This window comes from Pinus tabuliformis, chromosome X (genome assembly GCF_031772625.1).
Source record: "Pinus tabuliformis cultivar Carrire ecotype Pingquan chromosome X, CPIR1, whole genome shotgun sequence".
Classification (NCBI taxonomy): domain Eukaryota; kingdom Viridiplantae; phylum Streptophyta; class Pinopsida; order Pinales; family Pinaceae; genus Pinus; species Pinus tabuliformis.
In genome coordinates, this window is record NC_142308.1 from 1056654156 (window position 1) to 1056680922 (window position 26767).

General features: G+C 40.6%; 1 protein-coding gene across 2 annotated transcripts in view; it reads right to left on the reverse strand.

The window, feature by feature from the left end:
• LOC149143458 (Pyridoxal phosphate (PLP)-dependent transferases superfamily protein) overlaps window positions 1–26767 on the reverse strand; it is a 223139-nt gene that overhangs the window by 107302 nt on the left and 89070 nt on the right. For both annotated transcript variants that reach the window (XM_089453377.1, XM_089453376.1), the window contains one exon: window positions 21214–21273. In XM_089453377.1, the coding sequence (XP_089309503.1) occupies window positions 21214–21273 (60 nt within the window). The remainder of the gene's footprint in view (window positions 1–21213; window positions 21274–26767) is intronic.

A 26767-nucleotide genomic window follows, 5' to 3' on the forward strand; every position in this document is an offset into this window, starting at 1 on the left:
CGAGAGTCAAATGCAATTTTTGTCCCATTATGGTGTCCAACGGCATAAACAAATTGAAGTACCACCTCGCTAGAATAGAGGGTAAATATGTGGCAGTTTGTGATCATTGCCCTCCAGAAGTCACAGCCAAAATGCAAGCTAATTTGGATACTATTCAGGAATAGAATGCTAAGAGAGAAAGAATGAAGCATGAAATTGCAGCAATGGGTGGATCTCAGACACGGGCATAAGGTCAACATGTTCCTTCAGGTATTGGCTCATCAAATGTTGCAGGAAATGCATCTCATATAACCTCTCCTTTCCACCTTCCTCACACTGATCCGAGATCTCTGCCGAGCTTGGAAATTTTTAATGAAAAAAAAGGAGGCAGATATGGAAGTGAGGAGGTTTTGGTATCATGATAACCTCCCATTTAACTGTACAAAGTCACCTTTCTTTCAACCCATGGTAGATGTAATTGCATGTGTTGGCCCTAACTACAAAGCATCTTCTTATAATTCACTTAGGGAGAGAGACCTTAATGAGGAGTTTGAATGTGTCAAGGCATAGTTGGAGAGCATTAAAAACTCATGAAAGAACATTGGGTGCACAATTATGTCAAATGGGTGGACAAATCAAAGAGATAGCTCAATCGGCCCGCTATTACATGGTTTGCCACTAATTTTCTCTCCCTCCAAAGCCTTTTGAATGAGTATCAAGCTTTGAGACAGATGTTTTGTATCCAAAAATGGCTATTTTGGAAAGATAACACAAAACTAGATGCCATGGTTATGAAGGTGTCTCTCTTCAAAGAGGACTTGTGGGAGAAAGTCACTAAGATTGTTAGCCTAACCAAGCCCCTTGTGAAAGTTTTGAGGATCATGGATGGAGACAAACCTCCAATGGGCTAATTTTTTAGGGCATGGACAAGGCCAAAGATGCCATCAAGGCTTTTTATATGGGAGATTCATCTAAATATCTCCCTATATGGGAAATTATTGATTCTAAGTGGGACAGGCAACTACATTCACCATTGCATTCAACAGGAGCATATCTAAATCCAAACATATTCAATAATGAGCGAGCATATCTAAAAGGATCCTGAGGTGATGAGAGGTGTCATAATATGCATTGCAAGGATGTTCCCAAGTCAAGAAATTCAAGACAACATCAGTTTGCAATGAGACATGTACAAGGAAGCATTTGGTATGTTTGGATTTAGCTCAACCATACAGCTCAAGGACGAGAAAATGTCATGTAAGATTCAATTTTTAAATTAACTTTTTTGCTATTTTTTACAGCCAATTGGTAGATAGATCATGGCATTGAGGCACCAAAATTGCAAGAATTTGCAATCAGATTTCTAAACCATCCTTGCAACACTTTAGGATGTGACCACAATTGGTCAGTGTTTGAGCACATCCATAGCAAAAAGTGTAGCAGGTTAGAGAATGAGCAGTTGCAAAAGTTGGTCTACATCTATTACAACCTTTGGTTGCTCACTAAACAAATGCATCCAAAAGATTTAGATCCAATTGTATTGGATGACATTGATCTAAAGTATGAATGGGTTGTGGAGGAGTTGCCTACTGATGATTTGAGTTGCCTTGATTAAGAGACACAGGTGTTGAATTTGTAACTATGGCTGGAATTCATTATGTACTTGTTGTCACTTGATGTAATTATTTTTATCATTGTAAAGCATATTTATAAATGCTTGAGTCAAAAGAAAAATTATTTTGAGTCAAAGTCCCATTGAGACTTTTAAAAAATGTAAATTTGAATTTTAAAAATGAAATTTTTGGCTCCAAAAGTGACAAGTCGGCCTTGGCCAAGAGTCATGTCCATTCACCCTAGACTGACTACTATATAAAGGCAGCGCAAGCTCCTCATTTGGGCAATTCGCATTCCTCCCTCAAGACAGTTTAAGGGCAAGTGAGCAAAGGACAAGAAGGACAAAGAAGGATGAAGAAGGTCGAATTTTCTCTCTCCTATGTTGAATTTTGGTAGCATCAGATGTGCTCTATGTCTCAAAATTTGCAGGGAGGCTTGGACACATGTATTCCACAATACCCGGAAATCGTTTTGGGAAATTCCACCCGGAGTCGGTTTTATTAAAATAATTAATTATTTTTAATGGGACCCTAACTCTAAACTTAGGAAATTAAAATACTTGAAAGGTATTAATCTAATTGTGGGTGAAACTTCTAGAAGAAGACGAAGATGGAGTCCAAATGATCTAAGCTATTGATTAGAATCTAATATGGGTCGTTGGTTCTCAACTGGAGGATTATAAGAAGGACTTCGATGGGCATTTGGAAGACACACCAGGCAGATACTCAGTTACCAGAGTAAAATTGATTTTCTCACTGGTCGAAGTTCGGCAAGAGGAAATCGATTCAGAGGGAGAGTTGCAGGTGAGGAGGAGAGAGAGGGTAGCAGCATCAGTCAGGAGTGCAAGAGCAGAAGAAGCGGAGCAGAGAAGGGACAACACAGAGGTTGTGACGCAGAGGGACAGCACAGAGGCTGATGCTGGGACTGCGCAATCCTCACGCAAAAGCTGACGCAGTGAGACGCAGAGGGGGCAATAGGTCCTCTCCTGGATCAGAATCTCGCCGAGAAGTGTGAGAGAACTATCTGGAAATTTCTCACAAAGATTCCTCTTCTATTCTGCTGGTTGTATCTTGTACATGAGATTTTTGTTGAAGATTAATAAAGAAACCCTCATCTGCTACACTAATTTTCCTGCATTGCGTTTTTCCAGGGACAATTGTCCAAAAATAACTGTCATTGTGATTACACGTGTGCTAATATTTTTCCTTGCATTTATCTTCCGCAGTATTTTAATTGTGAAGGTTGCAGTAGAATTTATTTCAATACTTGTCGTAGAAACACTGTGAATAACTTATTTCAGAATTAATAAGTAGAAGAAATAATATCAGTCACTGCAATTGTATTTCTATCTAGGAATTTTGACATGGTAGCAGAGCATAAATCGTAAGCAGAAGAGCTCAAAAGCAGAGAGGAAAAGGATTTCGAAATTACTGCAAAGGCAGCGTAGTTTGAAGGGGCAAGGAGGGCGAAGTTTTGGGGAGAAATCGATTTCTCTGAGTGAATCGACAAAGAAATTCGATCTTTAGATCGAAGCTTACTAGAGGCAGAAGGGAGCAACGTATTTTCTTGCAAAGCAGATCTTCAGCTGGGACGCAAATATTTTGCAGCAGTTGTTATGGCAGAAAAGCATCAGAAATCAATAGGAAAATAGCACAAACAAGGATGGAAAATCAAGATGTCTCTGGATTATCTTCTAGATTAGAAGAAGAATTTGCATGCTTGGCAAGTTCAACATCAGCAAATGTTTGGTACATTGATAGTGGGGCTTCATCCCATATGACTGGAGTACGAGAAAATTTCTCAAGCTATCAAGAAGAGCAAATGGACTTCCAAATTACTATGCGAAACAGAACGAAGTGTACTCCAGTAGGGAGAGACACCATAGCATTTCAGACGGAAGTAAGAACCAGCGTCCGATCCACTAACGTTTTGCATGTGCCCAGATTAGGAATGAATCTGATTTCAATGTCCCAGTTATAGGACAAGGGATACAATGTATACTTCATGTCAAACATCCAAGCTAGAAGAAGAGACAAATTGGAGCTCCAAGCAACAGACTGTATAGGTTGCAGCTCGCAGCTCGAGTCTCCAATGGCACTAATATGCAGCAATCTTAATGGTGAAAAGGAAATGAATAAGCTATGGCACAGGTGAATGGGACACTTACACCATGGAGCACTGAGGATGCTCAGAGAAACTGTTACAGGAGTTCCAATTCTTAGTATTGAGCATGATGATATATGCAAAGGATGTGTACTAGGGAAGTACACTAAAGCAGCTTTTTCCAGGAGTAAAAACAGAGCAGAGGGTGTATTGGGATTGATACACTCAGATATCTGTGGTCCAATGTCCACAAGAGCTCTTAGTGGTGGCAAATACTTCATCACCTTTATTGATGATCACTCTAGAAAAACCTGGATCTATTTCTTAAAGACCAAGGATGAGGTCTTTGATCGGTTCAGAGAGTTTAAGGCTCTCGTTGAGAACATTACAGGGAAAAAAGATAAAGGTATTGCGTTCAGATAATGGTGGAGAATATACGAACAAAGACTTCATAGATTTCTGCACAAAAGAGGGCATCGCAAGAGAACGGACAACTCCATATAATCCGGAGCATAACGGAGTAGCAGAACGTAACAATAGAACTATTGTTGGGGCAGCAAAGGCTATGTTGTATGATCAAGATTTGCCTAAATTCTTATGGGCATAAGCTTGCAACACAGCGGTGTATATCCAAAATAGAACTCCTCACAGAACTTTGGGGAAGAAAACACTCGAAGGTGTCTTCACAGGGAAGAAGTCAGAAGTTAGTCATCTCATAATATTCGAAAGTGTGGCATATTGTCACATTCCAGACGAGGAGCATGTTAAACTGGATCAGACTACAGAAAAGGGGTACCTCATATGATCTAGTGAGACCTCGAAGGCATACAAAATCTACATTCCTAGCAACAGGAAGATTGTAGTAAGACGAGACGCGAAGTTCATGGAGGATAGAGCTTTCAGGAAATCCCGAGAGATGCCAACAAAAGATCAGTTAGTAGATATTCCTTTAGTCCAACAGCAGCAGGGGCAGCAAGGAGAACAAGCAGGAGGACATACACCTGGAACTAGCACAGTGACCAGTACCAATATTTCCTCAAAAGAAGGAAATCCAAGTGGTTCTTAAGCAGGTGGAACGACAGAAACAGGAGGAGGATTTGATCGAGCCTCCCACCACCAATGGCAGGACTAGTAGACAAGTATGACAGACATTGAGGGTCGCAGAGGAGTTTGTCAGAGCTCCTAGAACCGAGAAGAGGCAACATAGACAACTTGACAGGTACCAAGCCTTGGTAGCACAGGTTAAGGAACCCTCTAGCTTTCAGGAAGTCGTACAACACCAAGTATGGGTGGATGCCATGGTAGAAGAGTATAGTTCTACCATGACGAATGATATTTGGGAAGTGGTACCTAGGCCAGAGGACAGATCAGTTGTAGGATCAAGATGGATCTACAAGATCAAGTATGTTGCATATGGCAATATAGAGAAGTACAAGGCTAGGTTCCTAGCAAACGGGTGCACACAAAAAGAAGGAATAGACTATGAAGAGACCTTCGCCCCAGTAGCCAGATATACCTCTATCAGATCCGTTATATCCCCAATAGCTCAAATGGGATGGGAGATTCACCAGATGGATGTCAAGGCATCATTCTTGAATGGGGTGATAGAAGAAGAGGTGTATATAGAACAACCTGAAGGCTTCAAACCTCATGAGAAGAGAACTCATGTATATAGGTTAAAGAAAGACATATATGGGCTCAAGCAGGCACCCAAAGCATGGTATGGTCGGATTGATAGTTACTTGCCGCAGTTGGGATTCGTCAAGAATGATGTTGATACCAATCTCTACTATCTAATGGTGGAGAATGAGCCACTTATTCTAGTATTATATGTGGATGACTTGTTTCTAACAAGGTCATCTAGGCTCATAAAGGACTGCAAGAAGAATCTTGAAGCAGAATTCGACATGAAGGATATGGGGTTGATGCATTATTTTCTAGGGTTGGAAGTGTGGCAGAAGGATGGGGAGATCTTCCTTGGACAAGGAAGATATGCTACAGAGATTCTAAAGAGATTCAGAATGTAGGATTGTTGGCCCATGGCTACGCCCATGATCACTAACTAGAAGAAAATAGATGCATCAAGAGACAAGGAGGTGGACCCCACCTTGTACAGACAACTCATTAGGTCGCTCATGTATCTGGTCAACACTAGGCCAGACATTTGCTTTACTGTCAACACCCTTAGTCAGTTCATGGTGGAACCGAAAAGGGTGGAACAGAAAAGGGTGCATTAGGCAATAGCTAGGCACATTTTTAGATGTGTGCGTAGAACAGTCGGATATGGGTTGAGATACACCCGAGAAGATGACGTCAAATTGAATGGATTCACAGATGCAAATTGGGAAGGTAGTTCAATAGACCGGAAAAGTACCTCCGGGTATTGCTTCAGTGTTGGATCAGGAATGATCTCTTGGTGCAACAGGAAGCAGAAGTCGGTAGCTCTAAGCTCAGCAGAAGCAGAATATATGGCGACCAGCACAGCTACGTGCAAAGCTACATAGCTTAGAAAATTGCTTGTGAGTTTGTTTAGGAAAAGGATGGAGGCAACCAGTATTTTCTGCGATAATCAAAGTTGTATTAAACTCTTTGAGAATCCAATATTTCATGATCGGTCGAAACACATTGATATCAGATGTCACTTTACCAGAGACTGTGTTCAGAGTGGGGCAGTACAATTGCAATATGTCTCCACAGGAAATCAGGTATCAGACATACTCACGAAATCTCTAGGAAGAACTAAGTTCATCCAATTCAGGGAGCATATGGGTATGGTGGAGAATCTGTTTCAATAGCAGAAACAGATGGTTTCTCAGTTGTAGTGGCGGAAAGTTGCAGTACAGATGCAATGTTGGCAGTGGTAGGGTTAGCAGCAATACAAAGGCAACATTTGTGCAGTAGTTGGTGGGCAGTGATGTTACAGCAGTGCAAAGGAGATGTTACAGAATAGGGCGATGCTTCAGTAGGATGCATTGCTATAACACATTCCTCGCTAAGAGGGAGTGTTGATTTCTGGTAGCATCAGATGTGCTCTAAGTCTCAAAATTTGCAGGGAGGCTTGGACACATGTATTCCACAATACCCAGAAATCGTTTTCTAAAATTCCACCCGGAGATAGTTTTATTAAAAAATTAATTATTTTTAATGGGACCCTAAGTCTAAACTTAGGAAATTTTAAATAATTAAAGGGTATTAATCGAACTGTGGTTGAAACTTCTAAAAGAAGATGAAGATCGAGTCCAAATGATCTGAGCCATTGATTAGAATCTAATCTGGGCCGTTGGTTCTCAACTGGAGGATTATAAGAAGGAATTTGATGGCCATTTGGAAGACACACCAGGCAAATACTCAGTTACCCGAGTAAAATTGATTTCTCACTGGTCAAAGTTCAGCAAAGAGGAAATCGATTCAAAGGGAGAGTTGCAGGTGAGGAGGAGAGTGAGTGTAGCAGCATCAGTCGGGAGTGCAAGAGCAGAAGACGTGGAGCAGAGAAGGGACAGCGTAGAGGTTGTGACGCAGAGGGGCAGCGCAGAGCCTGATGAGGCATTGCGTAGTCCTCACGCAGATGTTGAGGCAATGAGACGCAAAGGGGGCAGAAGGTCCTCTCTTGGATCAGAATCTCGTCGCGAAGTGTGAGAGAATTGTCAATAAATTTCTCACACAGATTCCTCTTCTATTATGTTGGTTGTATCTTGTACATGAGATTTTTGCAGAAGATTAATAAAGAAACCCTCATCTACTGCACCAATTTTCCCACATTGGCTTTTTCCAGGGACAATTGTCCGAAAATAACTGTCATTATGATTATACTTGTGCTAGTACTTTTCCTTGCATTTACCTTCCGTGGTATTTTAATTGTGAAGGCTGCAGTAGAATTTATTTCGATATTTGTCGTAGAAACACTGTGAATAACTTATTTCTGAATTAATAAGTAGAAGAATTAATATTAGTCATTGCAGTTGGATTTCTATCTAGGACTTTTCACATCCTATCTCTCTCTAGCAACTTGCATGTGTGAAGGAATTTCTCTTTGTGATTCGCAGTTTCTGGGGCAACAATTGGAGGGGGGGCGAAATTTTTCTGGTTTACTGGGGCAACTGCTGCAGGGCCAAAATGTTGGAGCAATTGTTGCAAGGGGGCGTAATTTTTCTAGGTTTCTGGGGAAACTGCTTTGGGGCCAAAATTTTAGGGCAACTGGTATTGTAGGAGGGCCGAAATTCTGGAAGTGCAGGATCAGATTTGGGTGACTTGACTTGGAGGAGAAGACTAGGTTTGACCATAGGTTTAGGTGTGTCTTTCATTGAACAAGAAGAATTTCTCTATTGAAAAGGTTGTTGGGTTTTTCCCCGTAGTGGGTTTTCCCACAGTAAATCTTACCTCTCTTTTATATATTGTGATCTCTATTGTTCTCTTCTTCTCTACTGTTGAATTTCTTAAGTATAATTGTTTAATGATATATTGGAACAAGTTAAAAGAAGATCTACATCAAAAGTAATTATCAGAATTTTAAAAATATTGTGTTAACCCTAATTGCACTAGAAAATCAACATGGGATTAGAGCTTTGGTGACGAAAGGAAGGTACATTGAGATCACTTTTGTAGAAACCCTAGAGAGAGCATTTTATTAAAGTCCTTGTACATTGGCATTTATGGCTTCCTCCATGAAATCTGAAAACAAGCTAGAGGGAGCATCAAACTTCAGAGCTTGGAAAGTCAGAATAGATCTTATTCTTTCCAAGAACAAAGTGTTGGATATTGTGACAGGGAAGACTATTGAACCAACTGATGCAACTAGAAAGGAGAAGTTCAAGGAGGATGACATTACTACCATGAGTCTAATAGTGGACTCCATTAGAGATCATCTCATTCCCTACATTACAAAGCATGATACCTCCAAGAAGATGTATGATGCCCTAATAAATCTCTACACTATCAAGAATGTTGGTCAGTCCATGAGTTTGAAGAATGAGCTCCAAAATACAAAGATGACTAATGATGACACTGTGGCTTCATACTTCGTAAGGATTTCACAAATCAGAGATCAAATTTCAACTATTGGAGAATCTATTCTCGATCAAGAACTTGTGACTACAGCACTCAATGGTCTTCCTAGATCATGGGATGCATTTGCAGTAGGCATAAGCAGTTGGAAAGAAGCTCCTTCATTTGAGCAATTATGGACATCATGTGCTCAAGAAGAAGCAAGATTGATGACCAAAGATCATCAAGATGAAAATTTTCAAGCCCTTGCAACTCGCTTTCGAAACAAGGGAAAGAAGAAGTTTGGACCTCAACATAAGAAGGGATCTCTTCCTCTAATAAAAAGAAAGATTTATCAAAGATGCAATACTATGGTTGTCAAGAATATGGAGATTTCAAGAGAGATCGTCCTAATACGGCTAACAAGAAAAGAAAAGGGAATCAACATGCTTCCGCAGCAGAAGTTGAAGAAGATAAAAAGCCAAAAAAGACCAAAGGTGAAAAAAACTTCTTCTACTACTCTGCTTTGACAGGTTCCTTTTGCAGATGATGATGACATGTGGCTAGTTGATAGTGGAGCATCAAGACACATGATCGGAGAACATGGGAATCTTTCAAGCATGACAGAGAAGAAGTTATCTCAAAGGCTTGAATTGGGAGATAGTAATAGCTATTCAATCAAAGGAGATGGAAAGGCCTCCATTGAGCTAGAATCTGGTAACCATGTACATCTCAACAATGTCCTTTATGTACCAGGTTTGAAAAAGAATCTTGTATATGTTTCTTGTTTAGAAGATAGAGGAGATAGGGTTGATTTTGTGGATGGAAAAGTACTTGTGTGATCAAAGGGCTCTAGTATAGATGATGCTAGGGTTATTGGGATTCATGATGGAAGACTGAGCAGACTTGTGAGTCAACCAGATCAAGCATTATTACATGACGAAATAGATCCAAGTGAGTTATGGCACCAAAGGTATAGACATATTCATTTTAGAGCATTGCCTGAATTAAGTGAAATAGTGTCAAGGGTTCCTGAACTACAAATAAAGAACGATGGTGTATGCAAAGGTTATTCTCTTGGGAAGAACATCAAGAAACCATTTCCAAATAGTGACAACAGATCTAAGGAAGCTTTGGACTTGATTCATTCTAATGTTTGTGGTATGATGCCAGTCAAATCACTTGGTGGTTCTGTTGGAATTTCTAAGTCTAACCCGTTAGAAACCCTTCATGTACTTTCTGATTTATTCCTACCTACTTGTTCTGTTAATTAACAAGTTATTTACCATGTAAATACTAGAAATAAATACAAGTACATGCTCAAAACATTACAGATCATCAACTGAAGGAGACAAAATAAGCACACAAGTGACACCATTGTTTTTGGACCAATGTCCCCGAAAAAACCCAATGCGGGAAAACCGGTGCATCTATTTGAGGGTTTTATTATTATGCAGTTTTTGAATACAATCTGGGTGCCAAAAATGGCTCACCCAACAGAGAATAATCTCGACAATAGTACCTCTCCTTCGAAGACAGATGCTCTAGTTGAAACCTCGGATAAACACTCCGGCAGCTCCTCAACTCCAATCTGCCCCACGAAAAACCCCAGCATCAGCCTCTAGGGATTGTGCCAGCCTCTTCTACCCTCTGTGTCATCTTTCCTGGCAGTTCCTGGCAGTTTCGACTATTCCGGCAGTTCCGGCTTCTGCCCTCTGCGTCAACTTTCCCGACTGTTCTGGCAGTTCCGGTTGTTCCCAGTAGTTCCGTCTTTTGCCCTCTGCGTCAGCTTTCCCGGCTGTTCCGGCAATTCCGATTGTTCCTGACAATTCCGACTTCTACCCTCTGCATCAGCTTTCCCGGCTGTTCCAGCAGTTCCGGTTGTTATCGACAGTTCCGATTTCTGCCCTCTGCGTCAGCTTTCCCAGCGGTTCCGATTGTTCCCGGTAGTTCCGGCTTCTGCCCTGTGTGTCAGCTTTCCCGGCAGTTCCCGCTGTTCTCGGCAGTTCCGTCTGTTCCCGGCAATTCCCAGCAGTTCCCGACAGTTCCAGCTGTTCCCGGCAGTTCTGGCTTCTGCCCTCTGCATCAGCTTTCCCAGTTGTTCCAGCAATTCCGACTGTTCCTGGCAGTTTCGGTTTCTGCCCTCTGTGTCAGCGTTCGATGCTATTGCGCTGATCCTCCCGGCACTATCTCTACCTCTATGCTTCTGTATTCATTGCCCCTCAGCTACAACTCTGATCACTGCTTCGATTTTCTTAGCAAGCCCAGCCCTAGAAAATCAAATTCTTGATCAACTCGACGTGTTCTCCAAGTGACCCTCAAGCCTCCTCTTATACTTTTCTCGTTGACAAATCAACAGCCGAGATTAAGTCCCTAATCAATGACTAAGATTATATCTGGCTTGATCCATGACTTTTGGACCATTCTACCACAGTTTTATATTAATTCACATTAATATTTTATTTTCCCTAAGTTTAGACTTAGGGACTCCATTAAAAATATTAATTATTTTAATATCTCCCAAACTGTTTAGAATCTGCCCAAACCCTTTCGAGGTATTGGAGATCTCATGTGCCTTAGCCTCTCCACCAAATTTTGTGTCTAGAGCACATCTGATGCTACCCCAAATCAACACTCCCTCTTAGCGAGATCTGTGCTCTAGCAATACTCCTCACTGAGTATTACTCCCATCATCCAACATCGGTCCCTGATGCCCATCATCTGCACTGTTGTATCTCGTACTGCCACCCATGGCTCTGCCTCTACCATTGCCATTGCTACATCTATACGACAACTTCCTCTGCATCCGTGCTGCTGCCCATGGCCCTGCCACTGTTGCGTCTGCACTGCATCCCCTCTCATCATGCTGCATTATGCTACCCATAACACCGCCATTGCTAACTGCTGCACTGCAACTCAGCTACTAAGAAGTAACTGATCTCCCAACTCTGACATCTCTGTCAGGCTAGAGACACTCTCGATGCTAAAGCTCCCTCTGTCACTGACAAGTGCTCCCTCTCTGACCTCTGCACTGCTGCAACAACTCCCTGCATCTCGCACCGTTGCACACCTCTTTGTGCCATCTTGCACTGGTGCAACACTCCTGTGCCTCTCGCATTGTTGCAGCCTGTTAGCCTCACGCTGTCCTGGGAATCCTGCACTGTCACTCCCTCTGCTGCTCCATCCTCATTCGTCTCTACTGACATCTGCCAATATTGCTACTCCTCATCGAAGCTCTCGTAGGAAGGCATAATCCAAGAGGTTGGGTACCTCAAGGATCCTACCCCTCATCGCCTGTAGTTTGCTTGACTACAGCTTGATGTCTCCCCACTTCTTCTCAAGTGGCACATGAGTACTGATGGCACAATCGTCATCCCTTAAGGCGAAGGCCTTGATACGATGTCTATCTAGAATGGACAGGATCCTAGCTTTCCAGACCACAAAGTTGGACGCTCTGTCCAGCCTATCCTGATCCCTCATCCCATTCATGGCCATCTCTCTACTCTTCTCTATCGACTCCTCCGAGTCTCTCTACTTCCTACCTAGAAGTTCTTGGTTCGACTCCTGCTGAGTCTCTCTACTTCCCATTTGGAAGTTCTCTGTTTGACTCCTCCGAGTCTCTCTACTTCCTATTTGGGGATTCTCTTTTGGACTCCCTTTGAGTCCCGATTTCCCTGCTGGAAATCCTTCTGCCAACCATCAAGTTGCCCCTCTCTGATCGTCTACACAACTACACCACTGATCTGTATTCCTTCGCTAGAAATTTGCCTCGGCAACAACTCCCTCCCCTTGGTCTTGCCTTGTTAGTTATTGTTCTGACTACAGTACCCTACCAACTTCACTCTGCAACTTTACCCACAGCCTCCTATACCCCAGCAACTGAAAGATTGAGCCACTTGGCTCTGCGCAATCCCGGCACCGACAAATCAGCTACACCAGCCAACTGCGTCAACCCTCCTGGCCTCTGCATGGCTCTGCGTGAGCCTGATTCTACCTCCCTTAGCCTCTGTGTTGTCTTTCTCTAGCCCAGAATGATGATGCAGTCCCTCTATCACTGCGTCACTCCTTCCTCTCTCACCTTCTGCAAGGATCAGCTCCGTCACTCGGGACAACTGATTTCTGTTGTTGCTGCTCTGCACGGCTGATGTCCTCAGTCCTCCTGTGATCTGCAACTACGCTCTGATACCATGTTGGAATTTCTAACCCGTTAGAAACCCTTCATGTACTTTCTGATTTATTCCTACCTACTTGTTATGTTAATTAACAAGTTATTTACCATGTAAATATTGGAAATAAATACAAGTACATGCTCAACACATTACAGATCATCAACTAAAGGAAATAAAACAAGCACACAAGTGACACCGTTGTTTTTGAACCAATGTCCCCAGAAAAACCCAATGCGAGAAAACTGGTGCAGCTATCTGAGGGTTTTATTATTATGCAGTTTCTGAATACAATCTAGGTGCCAAAACTGGCTCACCCAACAGAAAATAATCTCGGCAGTAGTACCTCTCCTTCGGAGATAGATGCTCCGATTGAAACCCCGGATAAACACTCCGGCAGCTCCTCAACTCCAATCTGCCCCACGAAAAACCCCAGCATCAGCCTCTAGGGACTGCGTCAACCTCTTCTGCCCTCTGCGTCAGCTTTCCCAGCAATTCCGGCTTCTGCCCTTTGCGTCAACTTTCCCGACTGTTCCAGTAGTTCCAACTTCTGCCCTCTGCGTCAGCTTTCCCGGCTGTTCCAGTAGTTCCGACTATTCCCAACAGTTCCAGCTCCTGCCCTCTGCGTCAGCTTTCCTGGCTGTTCCGGCTGTTCCCAATAGTTTCGGCTTCTGCCCTCTGCGTCAACTTTCCCGATTGTTCCGGCAGTTCTCGGTAGTTGCCGCTGTTCCCGGCAGTTCCCGACAATTTTGGCTTCTACCCACTGCGCCAACTTTCCCAACTGTTCTGGCAGTTCTCGGCAGTTCCAGCTATTCCCAGCAGTTCCAGCTTCTACCCTCTGCATCAACTTTCCTGTTGTTCTGGCAGTTCTGGTTGTTCCCGACAGTTTTGGGTTTTGCCCTCTACGTTAGCGTTCCCGGCTGTTCCGGCAGTTCCAATTGTTCTCGACAGTTCCGGCTTCTGCCCTCTGCGTTAGCTTTCCCGGCAGTTCCGGCTTCTACCCTCTACGTCAGCTTTCCCAGCTATTGCACTAATCCTCCCAGCACTATCTCTACCTCTCTGCTTTTGTATTCATTGCCCCTCAGCTACAACTCTGATCACTCCTTCAATTTCCTTAGCAAGCCCAGTGCCAGAAAATCAAATCCTTGATCAACTCTGTGTGTTCTCCAAGTGACCCTCAAGCCTCCTCTTATACTTTTCTCGTTGACAAATCAACGACCGAAATTAAGTCCCTAATCAACGGCTAAGATTAGATCTGGCTTGATCCATGACTTTTGGACCATTCTAACACACTTTTATATTAATTCACATTAATATTTTATTTTCCCTAAGTTTAGACTTAGGGACTCCATTAAAAATATTAATTATTTTAATATCTCCCAAACTGTTTAGAATCTGCCCAAACACTTTCTGGGTATTGGAAATATCATGTGCCTTAGCCTCTCCACCAAATTTCGTGGCTAGAGCACATCCGATGCTACCCCAAGTCAACAAGTTCGTTGTACTACATGACATTCATTGATGACTTCTCCTGGAAGACATGGATATATCTCTTGAAGTCAAAAGATGAGGTATTTGACAAGTTCCAGGAATTCAAAGTTGAAGTGGAAAACTTGACAAGTAAAAAGATCAAGATATTGAGATCTGACAATGGAGGAGAATACACCTCAAAGGAGCTTGTTGCTTTTTGCAAACAAGCTAGGATTAAGAGGGAGCTAATTGTCCCCTATAATCCACAACAGAATGGTGTAGCAGAACGAAAGAACAGATCCATTGAAGAATTTGTCAAGGCCATGATGCATGATTTGGACTTGTCATTGTTCTTATGGGGCGAACCATCAAGGACACTGGTGTACATTCAAAATTGAATGTCCTCATGGAGTTTTAGATGGTATGACTCTTGAAGAAGCCTTCTCCAAAAGGAAGCCAAAGGTTGGACACATGAGAATCTTTAGTTGTCTTATATATATTATGTTCCTAAGGATAAAAGGAAAAAGCTTGAGCCTTTAGGAAAGAAAGGCATATTTGTTGGATACAGTGAATCTTCAAAAACCTACAGAATATACATTCCAGAGAAGCGCCAGATTGAGGTCAGTAAAGATGTCACCTTCGATGACAGAGTCACGTATTGGAGGTCTAAGGAAGTCTCCATAGATTCCTTGGAAGAATTTAAACAGGAAGCCTCAAGGGAAGAGAACTCGAGTTCTACAAAATGTAACGAAAGGCCAGAAGGGCCTCAAGATCCAGCGAAACTAGTCATAGTTCCAGAGATCAAGAAGATAGCGGCATGGCTTAGATCCACATTAGAAAAGGCGGAAGGACATGTAGCTCCTGATGGCACATCTAGAGAAGTGAAGAAACCTAGAAGTTTCTCTAGCTATGCAGCTCTCATGACAAATCTCATTGATTAAGAACCTTCCACATATGAAGAAGCAGCTAGTCAACATGTGTGGAAGGAAGCAATGAATGAGGAATAGAATTAAACATGAAGAATAATGTTTGGGAAATTGTGCCAAGGCCTGAAGGAAAGTCCGTGGTGACTTCCAAGTGGATCTACAAGATAAAACATGTTGCAGATGGTAGTATTGACAAATACAAGGCGAGGTTCGTGGCTAGAGGATTCTCCCAAAAAGAGGGAGAAGACTATGATGAGACTTTTGCTCCAGTTGCCAAGTACACCTCCAATAGATCCATCATTTCTCTTGTTGCTGTGTTGGGATGGAATTTGCACCAGATGGATGTGAAGATTGCTTTCCTTAATGGCGTGATCGAGGAAGAGGTGTACATCAGTGTTGATAATATCACCGATATATCGGCGATATTTGAAAATATCGTGATATTTTCGGCAAAAAGATATATCGCCGAGTAAATATCGTGATATTTTCCGTTTCGAAAATATGGGCTAAATATCACCATATTTTGAAAATATCGACTATGTTTAAAAATCTAAAAAATAAAATAAAATTGATTTTTATGTTTGCTGATATTTTGTCGATATTTTCGCTGATATTTCTGATAAGATGTTTTCAGAAACCTCGCCGATATTTTGCCGATATCGATATTTTCAACACTGGTGTACATAGAGCAACCTTAAGGATTTGAGATATATGGAAAGGAGTCTCATGTTTGCAAGTTGAAAAAGGCCTTGTATGGACTCAAGCAAGCTCCAAGAGCTTGGTATGCTCGTATAGACAGCTATTTGACGAGATTGGATTTACCAAAAGCAAAGCCGATCCAAACCTTTACTTTAAGATTGTGAAGAATGCACCTATAATCTTAATATTATATGTAGATCACTTGTTGCTAATAAGTGTTGAGACTCTTATCATTTAGTGCAAGAAGCAATTGGCTTCTTAGTTCGACATTAAGGATCTCGAGTTGATGCATTATTAATTGGGATTAGAAGTATCGCAGAACCTTGGTGAAGTCTTCCTTGGTCAAGGAAAGTATGTGTTAGAGATCCTTCAAAAATTCAGTATGATGGATTGCAAATCCATGGCGACTCCCAGGGGGACTAACTTGAAGAAGTTAAGAGACTTTGACTCCCAATTGGCAGATCCATCTATGTCTCAGCAGTTGATTGGTACGCCAATGTATTTGGTTAATTCCAAGCTAGACATTTGCTTTGCTATGAACACCTTAAGCAAGTTCTAGGTAGAACTAAGACACGAGCATTGGATTGTAGCAAAGCACATCTTGAGATATTTCGGTACAGTGAACTATAGCTTGAGGTATGTTGCAAACAAGGATGCACAGCTTCAGGGATATACAGACGTTGATTGGGCAAGAAGTGTTGAAGACGTGAAGAGTACCTCAGGAGTATGCTTCAGTTTGGGATCCGCTATGATATCATGGATAAGCAAGAACTAGAGGTCGATTGCACTCAACATTGTTGAAGCAGAGCACGCCGCAACCAATGAGGCCTATACCGAAGCAGTATGGCTTCGAAAGTTGTTTGTAGGATTGTTCGGCCAAGAGTTGGAACCAACGGTGATACACTGCGATAATCAAACTTGTGTGAAGCTTTCAAAGAATCTCATGTTCCATGACAGGCTGAAGCATATTGAGATCAAGTGCCACTACATCCGTGACATGGTGTTGAGAAGAGCAATAAGTCTTGATTACATCTCCACCGATGAGCATACAGTTGATATTCCGACGAAGTCGTTGCCAAGGGACAAGTTCGTGTACTTCATAGACAAGTTGGAGCTCGTGGAGATCACCCTTCTTGTTGAGAGGGAGTGTTGATTTTTTTGCAGCAAGGATGGACATTCTCCTGAAGGAGAGAATGGGTCCAAGAGGCCCAAAGTGTTCAACAGACAGTGTTGAGTGAGTGTCTCTTGGAGGAGGACCATGATCACACACCAAAAATGGTGGAGTAAGATCTTGGACCTTCATCACAAACCAGGCATGGTGGAGTGAGGTCCTTCATCATCTAGACCCTGATCACACATAGGACATGGTGGAGTGAGGTCCTTCATCATCTAGACCCTGACAACACAACGGAAGAGTGGAGTGAGGTCCTGGACCCTGATCACACACCAGGAATGGTGGAGTGAGGTCTTGGACCCTGATCACACATTGGGTAGGGTGGAGTGAGGTCTAGTTCAGCGTCTAGACTCGATCACCAACCAAGAAGGGGTTGAGTGAGGTCTTGGCCCAGAGTCCTCACCAAGAAGGGTGAGTGAGTGCTTCCTAGTTGAGGATCTAAGCATTTTGGCCTAGGTGGTGGCCATGGGATTCGAGGACCAATCACTCTGGAGGATCCTGATATGTTGATGGCATTTCCATGGGTTTGGTACTGCCCCAGATATGGACGCTAGAGGATGCTAATGATAGATGATGATGCTAGTAATAATGGATAACCTTTTCTTTAGAGAAATTTGTCCAATCTGATAACACCTATGACATTGATTATGAATACCTCCCTAGTTAAGAGAGAGCGTTGAATTTGTAACTATGGTCGTCTTCATAATGTACTTGTGGCCACTTGATGGAATTATATTTACCAATGTAAAAGAATATTTAAAAAAATTGAGTCAAAGGAAATTTTATTTTGAGTCAAAGCCCCATTGGGACTTTTAAAAAATGTAAATTTGAATTTTTAAAATGAAATTTTTGGCTCCAAAAGGGACAAGTAGGCTTCCCTCCAACTCAATTTGGCCCTGGCCAAGAGTCACGTCCATTCACCCTAGACAGACAACTATATAAAGGCAGCTCGAGCTCCTCATTTGGGCAATTCGCATTCCTCTCTCAAGACAGTTTTTGGACAAGTGAGAGAAAGACAAGAAGGGCAAAGAAGGACAAAGAAGAAGGCCGAATTTTCTCTCTCCTCTCTCTCTCTAGCAACTCACATGTGTGAAGGAATCTCTCTCTATGATTCACAGTTTCTGGGGCAATTGTTGTAAGGAGGCAAAAAAATTCTAGGTTACTAGGACAACTACTACAAGGGTGAGCTATTGGGGCAATTGGTATTGCAAGAGGGCCAAAATTCTAGAAGTGCAGGATCAAGAGCAAAGTGCATGATCAGATTTGGGTGACTTGACTTGGAGGAGAAGGTCGGGCTTGACCATACGTCTAGGTGTGTCTCTCATTGACCAACAAGGATTTTTCTATTGAAAAGGTTGTTGGGTTTTTCCCTATAGTGGGTTTTCCCAGGGTAAATCTTGTCCCTCAATTGTGCATTGTGATCTCTACTGTTCTCTTGTTCTTTATTATTGAATTTCTGAAGCATAATTGTTGACTGATATTATTGGAACAAGTTAAAAAAATATCTACATCAAAAGTAATTATCAAAATTTCAGAAATATTGTGCTAACCCTAATTGCACTAGAAAATCAACAATGGGATCCCTCTGGTTTGCCATTTCTCAAATGGAAACTCCAAAGGCACCCGCCTCATAATTGTTGTTTCAGCCCACTAATGTTGGCACTAGCTCCTCAAGGGCTTATTCTAGGCATCCTCATGCTAATGCTGGAGGCATGACATTGCACATGGAGACATTGTCTATTTTTGGTTTTCTAATTATGTTATGACACATGGAGGAGAACTTGCAAGTTGCTATGATATGTGATTTTGTTTATGAAATCATTTTTTAGTTTGCTTTTAAAAATTTTGAATACAAACATCAATTGTGTTATGTTATACGATCACATTTTATGAGATGATGTTATGAATTACTATGTAAACCATGGTTTTATAACTTGTATGTGTTGGAAATGCCATTAAATTAACTTATATGCAAAAGAAATGAGATATTTTTTAGTTTTTTGGCTATTTGCTGAGCCTTTCCCGATCCTTCCCAAGTCGGCGAGTAATATTCTAGCCGAGTATTTGTTGATTACGAGTTGTGCAACATTGGTAATAATCATCAACAAACTCCTCCTGAACTTGTATTAACTTGTTCAGTTGACATCAATGATAACATTTTTCTCAACAAAATCCAGCAAATTTAACAATTTTCAACATTTCCATTAGATTTTGTCATATATGAGGGTATGGATCTAGCATTCAATCAAGAGCACCAAGCTCTCTATATACCTCTATGTTGGTGGCAGTGATTGTTGGTCTCCTCTATCATGACCCTAGTAAAATGTACCATCACTCAAACAAAATCTCAATTTGACATATTAAGCTTTTTCTATCTTAGTTTATTGCTTAGAGGGTAATATTGATGATGAGGATCCTGAAATAGGCGATGATTTTGATGATATGTACGCAATGTGGAAAAAGTCAAAGTCGGGATTAAATTGGGAAGGGTTCAGAAATTGAAAAAGTCATTAAAGACTGGAGTTTTTTGAAAAAGTCGGCAAAATTTAAAAAAAAAATACAAAAATATTCATTTTTTTAAATCCCGATTTTTCAGAAATAAAAATAATAAAAAAAAACGTTAAAGAAACTACCTCATTCACGAATTTTTGGAAAAAGTCCTGATTTAATCCCGACTTTTTCAACTGGGAAAAATCGGCTGATTTAATCGGCCAGCCAAAAAACTCGTGTTTTGGGGATTTAATCCCGATTTTTTCCCAACTTTTTCCACACTACGTAGTACTAGTTATTCACTGTAGCATGAATATTTTTGAACTCTAGAAGCCATTTTAGAACCTCTTTGTTGATGTATTTTTGGTTCAAAGATGGATTGCACTCAATGCGATTTTGGTTATGTGCACTAACTGTATGATTGAGTTTGTATCATCATCATGTAAAATTGTAACTATTTTAGTTTCTAGATTCTAAAGATATTTCAATCTTTGTCTATATTTCATTTTTGCATGTGTAATAATTACTAATTTGCTCTCTCTCTCTCTCTCTCTCTCTATATATATATATATATATAGACAGAGAGAGAGATAGAGATATATATATATAGAGAGAGAGAGAGAGATGGAGAGAGAGTCCTCCATGTCTTGTTTTTTGGGATTGTTGTCTCACATCAAACACTCATTTCTGTATCCTCCATGCCACGTGTCATAGCGTCAAGTGACTTAGATTATGACACATGATGTAAAGCAGTTTGTGTATATTAATGCAATTTGTTCTTACTTAAAAAAATGATCAATATGGCTTCCATTTAATGAGCAATATGGCTAGTCTTTGCTTTTTTTATTGACTTTTTAGCGAGGATCATAACAATCATGTAAGCCATTCTACATGCACATTTCTTTTCCCATGCACTACTTTCTTCATGCTATGTCTCATCCATGCCACAAGTCTATAGTCTACACAACCTTGATAGCAGCAAAATACTGCATGCTGAACTTCCTTGCTCTTCAGCAATTAGCAATCAATAACCTTAAATGCTTGAAACATTAACTCAAGATTTGAAAAATAAAGTAGGATAGAGATAATCGATATATGATGATGTAGGCCTTCCACTTGACAATGACATAAAATAATTTTGGCTTGCAAACACAACGACAATTGATTTTAATAATTTACTGATAGCCATCTGTAATGTTTGTTATAAAAATTCTAGAACTCCCAGAGAGAGCATGTCAATTGAGCAACAAGCTTCTGTACAAGTGCAAGGATGCCTGACAAGAAAATATGATAACTATTATTTTCAACAAATTGTTCTTAGTCCAAGAAAGAATCACATCCATACAAAGAAACTAAACTTCAAGCTCTGAATATCAAGCCTGCATATTTGAATATTACTAAAATATCTCCCAAAACTATATGTTTCCAACACAAAAAGATGGTCAGGAACACTTATGATAAGAGTCTACATTCCAATCACTTTTATAAAAGACTAAAAATTAAAAATAAATCAAATATAAATATAAATATAAAAACCTCATCAGAGTTGGCACATGACCATGCATATAAAACTATAGATAAATAAGCAACAAAAACAGATCACACTAGTTACCTGGTTCGCACCAGCAGTGACCATGACTGAAGATTTGCATAACTTATTTTCCCGCCTTAACTATTATATACACGAGAGAATATAATCAGCACTTAGCATATAATTTGAAAATTCTTAAGTTCAATAAGTCATTATATATGTTTTCTTTCTTCTAAACTCTCCAGACACATTCAGAAAGCATAAGTGAAGTCTAACTGCATGCACAAGATCACAGTACAACTCATAGGATACCCTCCCAAATTCTTCAGAGACATGGCCACCATGCTACTGCCTACACTTCATACCGAATCTATGGCTATTCCAACAGGGAATTGAACGTTTTTAAGTTTACCTCATAAAAAATTCAATCGGACTAAGCTATGCAACAAAATGGTTGAGTTATGTCAATAGTAGATTCTAATGGCATTAAACCAATTTGTGTGTGCAACTGTTAAAAATTAAAATGAGTATGTAGTGCACAGACACACATATATTGAGATATATACACATATATAAACATTTATAGAGACTTGTAAATATAGAAATGTGGATTTTATATATATATATATATATATATATATATATATATATATATATAGAGAGAGAGAGAGAGAGAGAGAGGAGTCTGAAATATCAAGATAGAAAGAAAACGAATATTAGTTATTTACCAGCAAAGGGAGGCAAATGTATTAATATTCTTGCCTGAAACTTGAGCCTAGATGAAATTTTAGCAGTATCTAAAAGAATAAACACCAAAAATATCTACTTACACACAAAGATGTGTAGCCTAGCAGCAAGTTGTGAAGTCATCGAACTGGTATTAAAGCAGAGACTGAGGTCCAAAACCCCCAAAGTAGGTGTGGGAGAGGCCAGGTGCAAATCTTGGTCTTGTTTTGATGGAATAGAAACACCACTCATCCCACAGCTGCTTAGCAGGACAGCTGTAAGCAGTATTTCCAAAATAATGTCTATATACAATCAGCAACTTGAGAGACTCTTTTATAAGATAGTGTTGGAAGACAATTTTGGGAAATATATGGCAAGAACACCCAATTATCACAGCTCACAATCAAGTTCCCCTTATGCTTTTCTTTTTGTATCCCAGAGGAACCCAGCAGCCCGCCTGACACGTAGCTACCAGTAAACCTCTGGGGTCTAAGGCCTATCTTCTCCATAAACCAGGTCACAACTGGGGGGGTTTGAACCTTGGATCTCTCAGTTCTATCAGGACTCACATTACTTCGATCAACAATTGAGCTGGCCCCCTGGGACAAGTTCCCCATTGCTTACATGCAAGAAGAAAAGCTTTAAAATTCGTGAGATGAGCCCACAGAAAATTTCAAAAGGCATATCTTACTCTTCAAAATTTGTGACCTGATTTTTACCTTGCAAATAAGGCACAAGCTTGCACTCTTGTTCAGGCATGATTTTCTCATTGTCACCAACAATATAATGTGAATATTCTGATAGACTGGCAGAATTATATCCGAGACATTATATATCTCAAAGACAACTAAAACTAACAAGTTCATAAGTTCCATTACAAACTAGGTAATGTTAAATATCAAAAGTAGCTTGATGCATGGCATAACCCTCAAGGTTACAAGCTTAGAGTGGAGATATGAAATGACTAAGAACTCCCATTTTGAAAGTTGTGCGAATAGGTACCTCCTGAAGGTAATTCCTCTTTAAAGATCTAACTGGCAGGGATGGCAACTTGCACCATTTTCTTGCATGATTGCTGACAATGCTCTTGATTACTGATTGGAGGCAGCATATTTGTAAGGTCAGAATAGTGGTATTTCTCTTCCTAAAGTCAATCAACCTGTCAGTGTTCACTTTAAAGATGATTCATCCCTTACCCCACTTCTTACCTCAGAAGTGACTAAAAATTTTATGAAGGGACAATTGCTACATTTTTGTTGAAGATGCAGGGCTTATAGCAAGTTGAGAGAAACAAAAGTAATAGTTACTAGTCCACTGGACAATCTAGATTGGCAAGTGATGCACTAAACTGTAAGACAGATCATGAAGTACTAAGGCATACCCTTTGGAATTTATTTTTCCCTAGATAAATAGTGGAGAAAGTAGTTCAGTTGAACACAAACTATCAAATTGGATATATGAGGACTGAAAGAAAAAGTTGAAAGCTTATTGACTTCAACAGAATTATTATAGTTGGTTGCTGTTACCCACCAAAAAGTGGGCATCCCATAGGAGAAAAAATTTCTCCTCCTTGGACAGCTATCCTATTGAAAATGATTTTGATTGATGTCAAAGGATGTCCAAATGAAAGAGGAAATTACATAGTTAAATAGCATGTTCCAAAACCTTTCCAATGGTATATGGCATTCCCTTTAATTGCATAGGAATGAAGAGATATCAAATATTTTGTTAATATGACGCAACTAAAGTACAAGCATGCCCCATTAAGATACCCTATATTTGAAGGCATTTTTACTCCAATTACTTAGCTAAAACAGGAGCATAGGATGTATGGTTGAAAAGCTTATTTTGAGATCTTTTCAATGATATATGACATGCCTTTCTAACTCCTCAAGGTTGAGCAGAAATGAATTTTCCAATATTCACTATACATTCTGCCAGTTGCATCAATCGGCCCAACCAATGGACAAGTCAGCCCTAACTTAGTGTCCAAATGCACTATAAATAGGCATGAGAAGGAGCAATTCTAACCACTCGACTCAAGCATTCGGTTCTGTGTTTAGGACAACGAATATAACGAACAAAGTTCGTATACTCAGGGGAATGCTCTGATACCAATGTAAGGACAAATATATTATATAATAAATGTATAGAAGATATGAGATATGAGATTATTACAATTGAGAGCGAGGGTCTGCTTATACACCTAGGTAGGTACCCCTTCACAAAAGGTCATGTCCTTAGAGACATGCCTCTTCAATACTAATTACTAGTTAATTAATCATTTATTTATGACTATTACTATTTATATTATTTGTATTATATATATATATATATAACATTGCCTTACTCTTCAAAAAGCTTTGTCCTCAATGCTTATTGCTTGACAAGCCGTCATTTGTTTCTCTGTCTTTTAATCTTTTTGTATCTTTCGAAGTTCTTTGAATTGTCACCTTCGTTGATACATGATGATAGGATCAGTTACCATTCAAACTAGCAAGGGTCCTAGGAGGGGATCCTATGGAGCAACTACTAGGTCAAGTGGCAACAATGGAGCGATAACCCACTATCACCTCAGCTAAGGCTCCCTACTCTTTATAGACTTTCACCAATGGGAAGAGACCGGGTATAGAGGGATCACTAAGAAGGATGGACCAATGAATGGATAGAGAGTGATCCCTGAGACATATTCACAAGAGAGGCTCAATTAGATAACTTGCTTCAAAGCAAGGTGATGGGCTCTCTTGGAAGGGCTAAGAGGATTCTTGAGCATAGGTATGGAGGATATGCCTTAACAAGGAGCTTCCTAGACCTAAGGACCCTTATGGATAAGAGGCCTCTATGTAAACTTTATGGAATTGAACTTACAAAGTTGTGGGACCACACAGAGCCAAGTTGACCCAAAACTAGGTCAAGGGTATGGATTTGATCAACCAATGATGGGCTTGACCTAATTAGGGTAGGGAATAGGATCAAAGGAATAATTTTCTTTAGAGATTTGAGTGTTATGATCCCAATGAGGACACTAACCCAAGTAAATCTAGGGCAAGAATTGGTCTTGTGGCAAGGGCTTCCTATATCTCGGGATTCCACTGTCATAATTGCTTGAAATTTGAAGGACCTCTAGAGATGACCCCAGCGCAATAGTGGACCAAAATTCAATGGTTTTGAATGGCTTGAATTTCGCTTGATGCCCTAGGTGACCCTCTAGGGTTAGGCCTAGAATTTAGAAAAGTGAAAAAAAGAGAGGTAAATTTGACTGCCAAAGGGATACGAGGATCAGTGCCTTATTGCTTGGGCATAATGGAGTCCAAATACACATAGATCGAGAATTTTCGTGAGCTAAGGATCCCTAATTAATCTTCATTACCCTCTCTAAGGGCACCAACTAGGTCAATAGGGATTTATACTTCAAAATTGCGAAAGAGACAAAATTTCGAGGTCTTCAACCTAAGAGGTGTCTCTAGGAACATTCACCCAATCCCTCAAAGATCAACGCATGCATTTAATCACTTATTCAAGGTCCCAGAAGAATTTTGCATTACATTAACCAATACAAGAATAATGATAACAAGAAACATGCATTTGATAAGTAAGATAACAAAAATAGCATCAAAAATTCAACTTACATAAGCGAGAGTATATCCATTCATCAATTTCGCATTATAAAGAAGCTCCAAGACAATAGCGAAAATGCAAACATCATAGTGCATCAAGAAAGCTTCAAAAAGTAATCCCAACAAAAACTACTAAAATCTCTCAAGAGATACTAATCCAATCCAAGTGATGATGAGAGAAATGAATCACCTCTCATCAATTTATACCATCTCTAATGAGTTTGATTTTCCTAATTGGCCTAATTAAGCCCCAAATAATAAAATAATGTGCAATAATAACATCCCTTGGTGACAAGCCCACCAATATAGCTCAATAACATAAAAATAAGCCTCTCAAGAGGGCAGAATGATCAATATAATGAGTCGTTGGGCCATTGAGAAGGCCTAATAAAATCCAAAGTGTGCCATGGTGAGAGAATGGACTCCAAACATAGTGAACAAGGGCTTGGCCCCTTGTTTTCCAAGTAAATCACATGTGGTGCTCCTAAGTGGGTGTGGGGGCACGAGGACATCCTCATGGGTCTCCAACTGGATCGATGATGCATGTAAACCATTTGTGAGGGAAAGGATGATGACATAAGACCTCCCTTGTCTCCTGCAGTGAGACACATCCTCATCTAGACCTTGGCATATCTCTTAAGTGTATGGTGCAAGTATGGAGTCGACTGGGCATGGTGAACCAGGTGCATCATACTCATCCAAAAGGTGGAACACGAGCAATCACTAAGTGGAGTTGGGGGTCTATCAAGTAATCTCTACTATGGTGGAGGCCCATGGCTCTCTACGCTCACCCTACAAGTGCCAATGTGGCCCTCTAGAGGGCTTGGACCCTGTATAGGGAGACGAAACACCAAATGGAGACCCACCTACAATCCTGCATAAGATCCAATGCGTCCCCTTGCCCTCCAATAAGACAAATCATTAGAATAATCAAGTAAGAGAGCTTACAAGTCATGGAGTTCATGGGGCACTTCATGGTGGAAAGCCCTTCCATAGTGGGCTTTGGCATGTACAAGTGTCTCCAAGCTCAATAAGGGGTTAACTAAGGACACTATTAAGTGCTTTCAAGCTTTAAAGGGTGTGACATGTCCATGGTACATCCATCAAGTGGTAGGCGGCATATGATATAGTGATAGAACAGAGTGGGGATCAGGGGAAAGTTATAGGCCACATGTCATCGTACAAGGGTAGTTATGATGAGGGAAGCCCACACTTGGGTATATGAGTGTGGGAGGGAGCAAATCGTGATACAGGAGTTACCCTGACCTTTTTTTCCACCCTTTTTCATATGT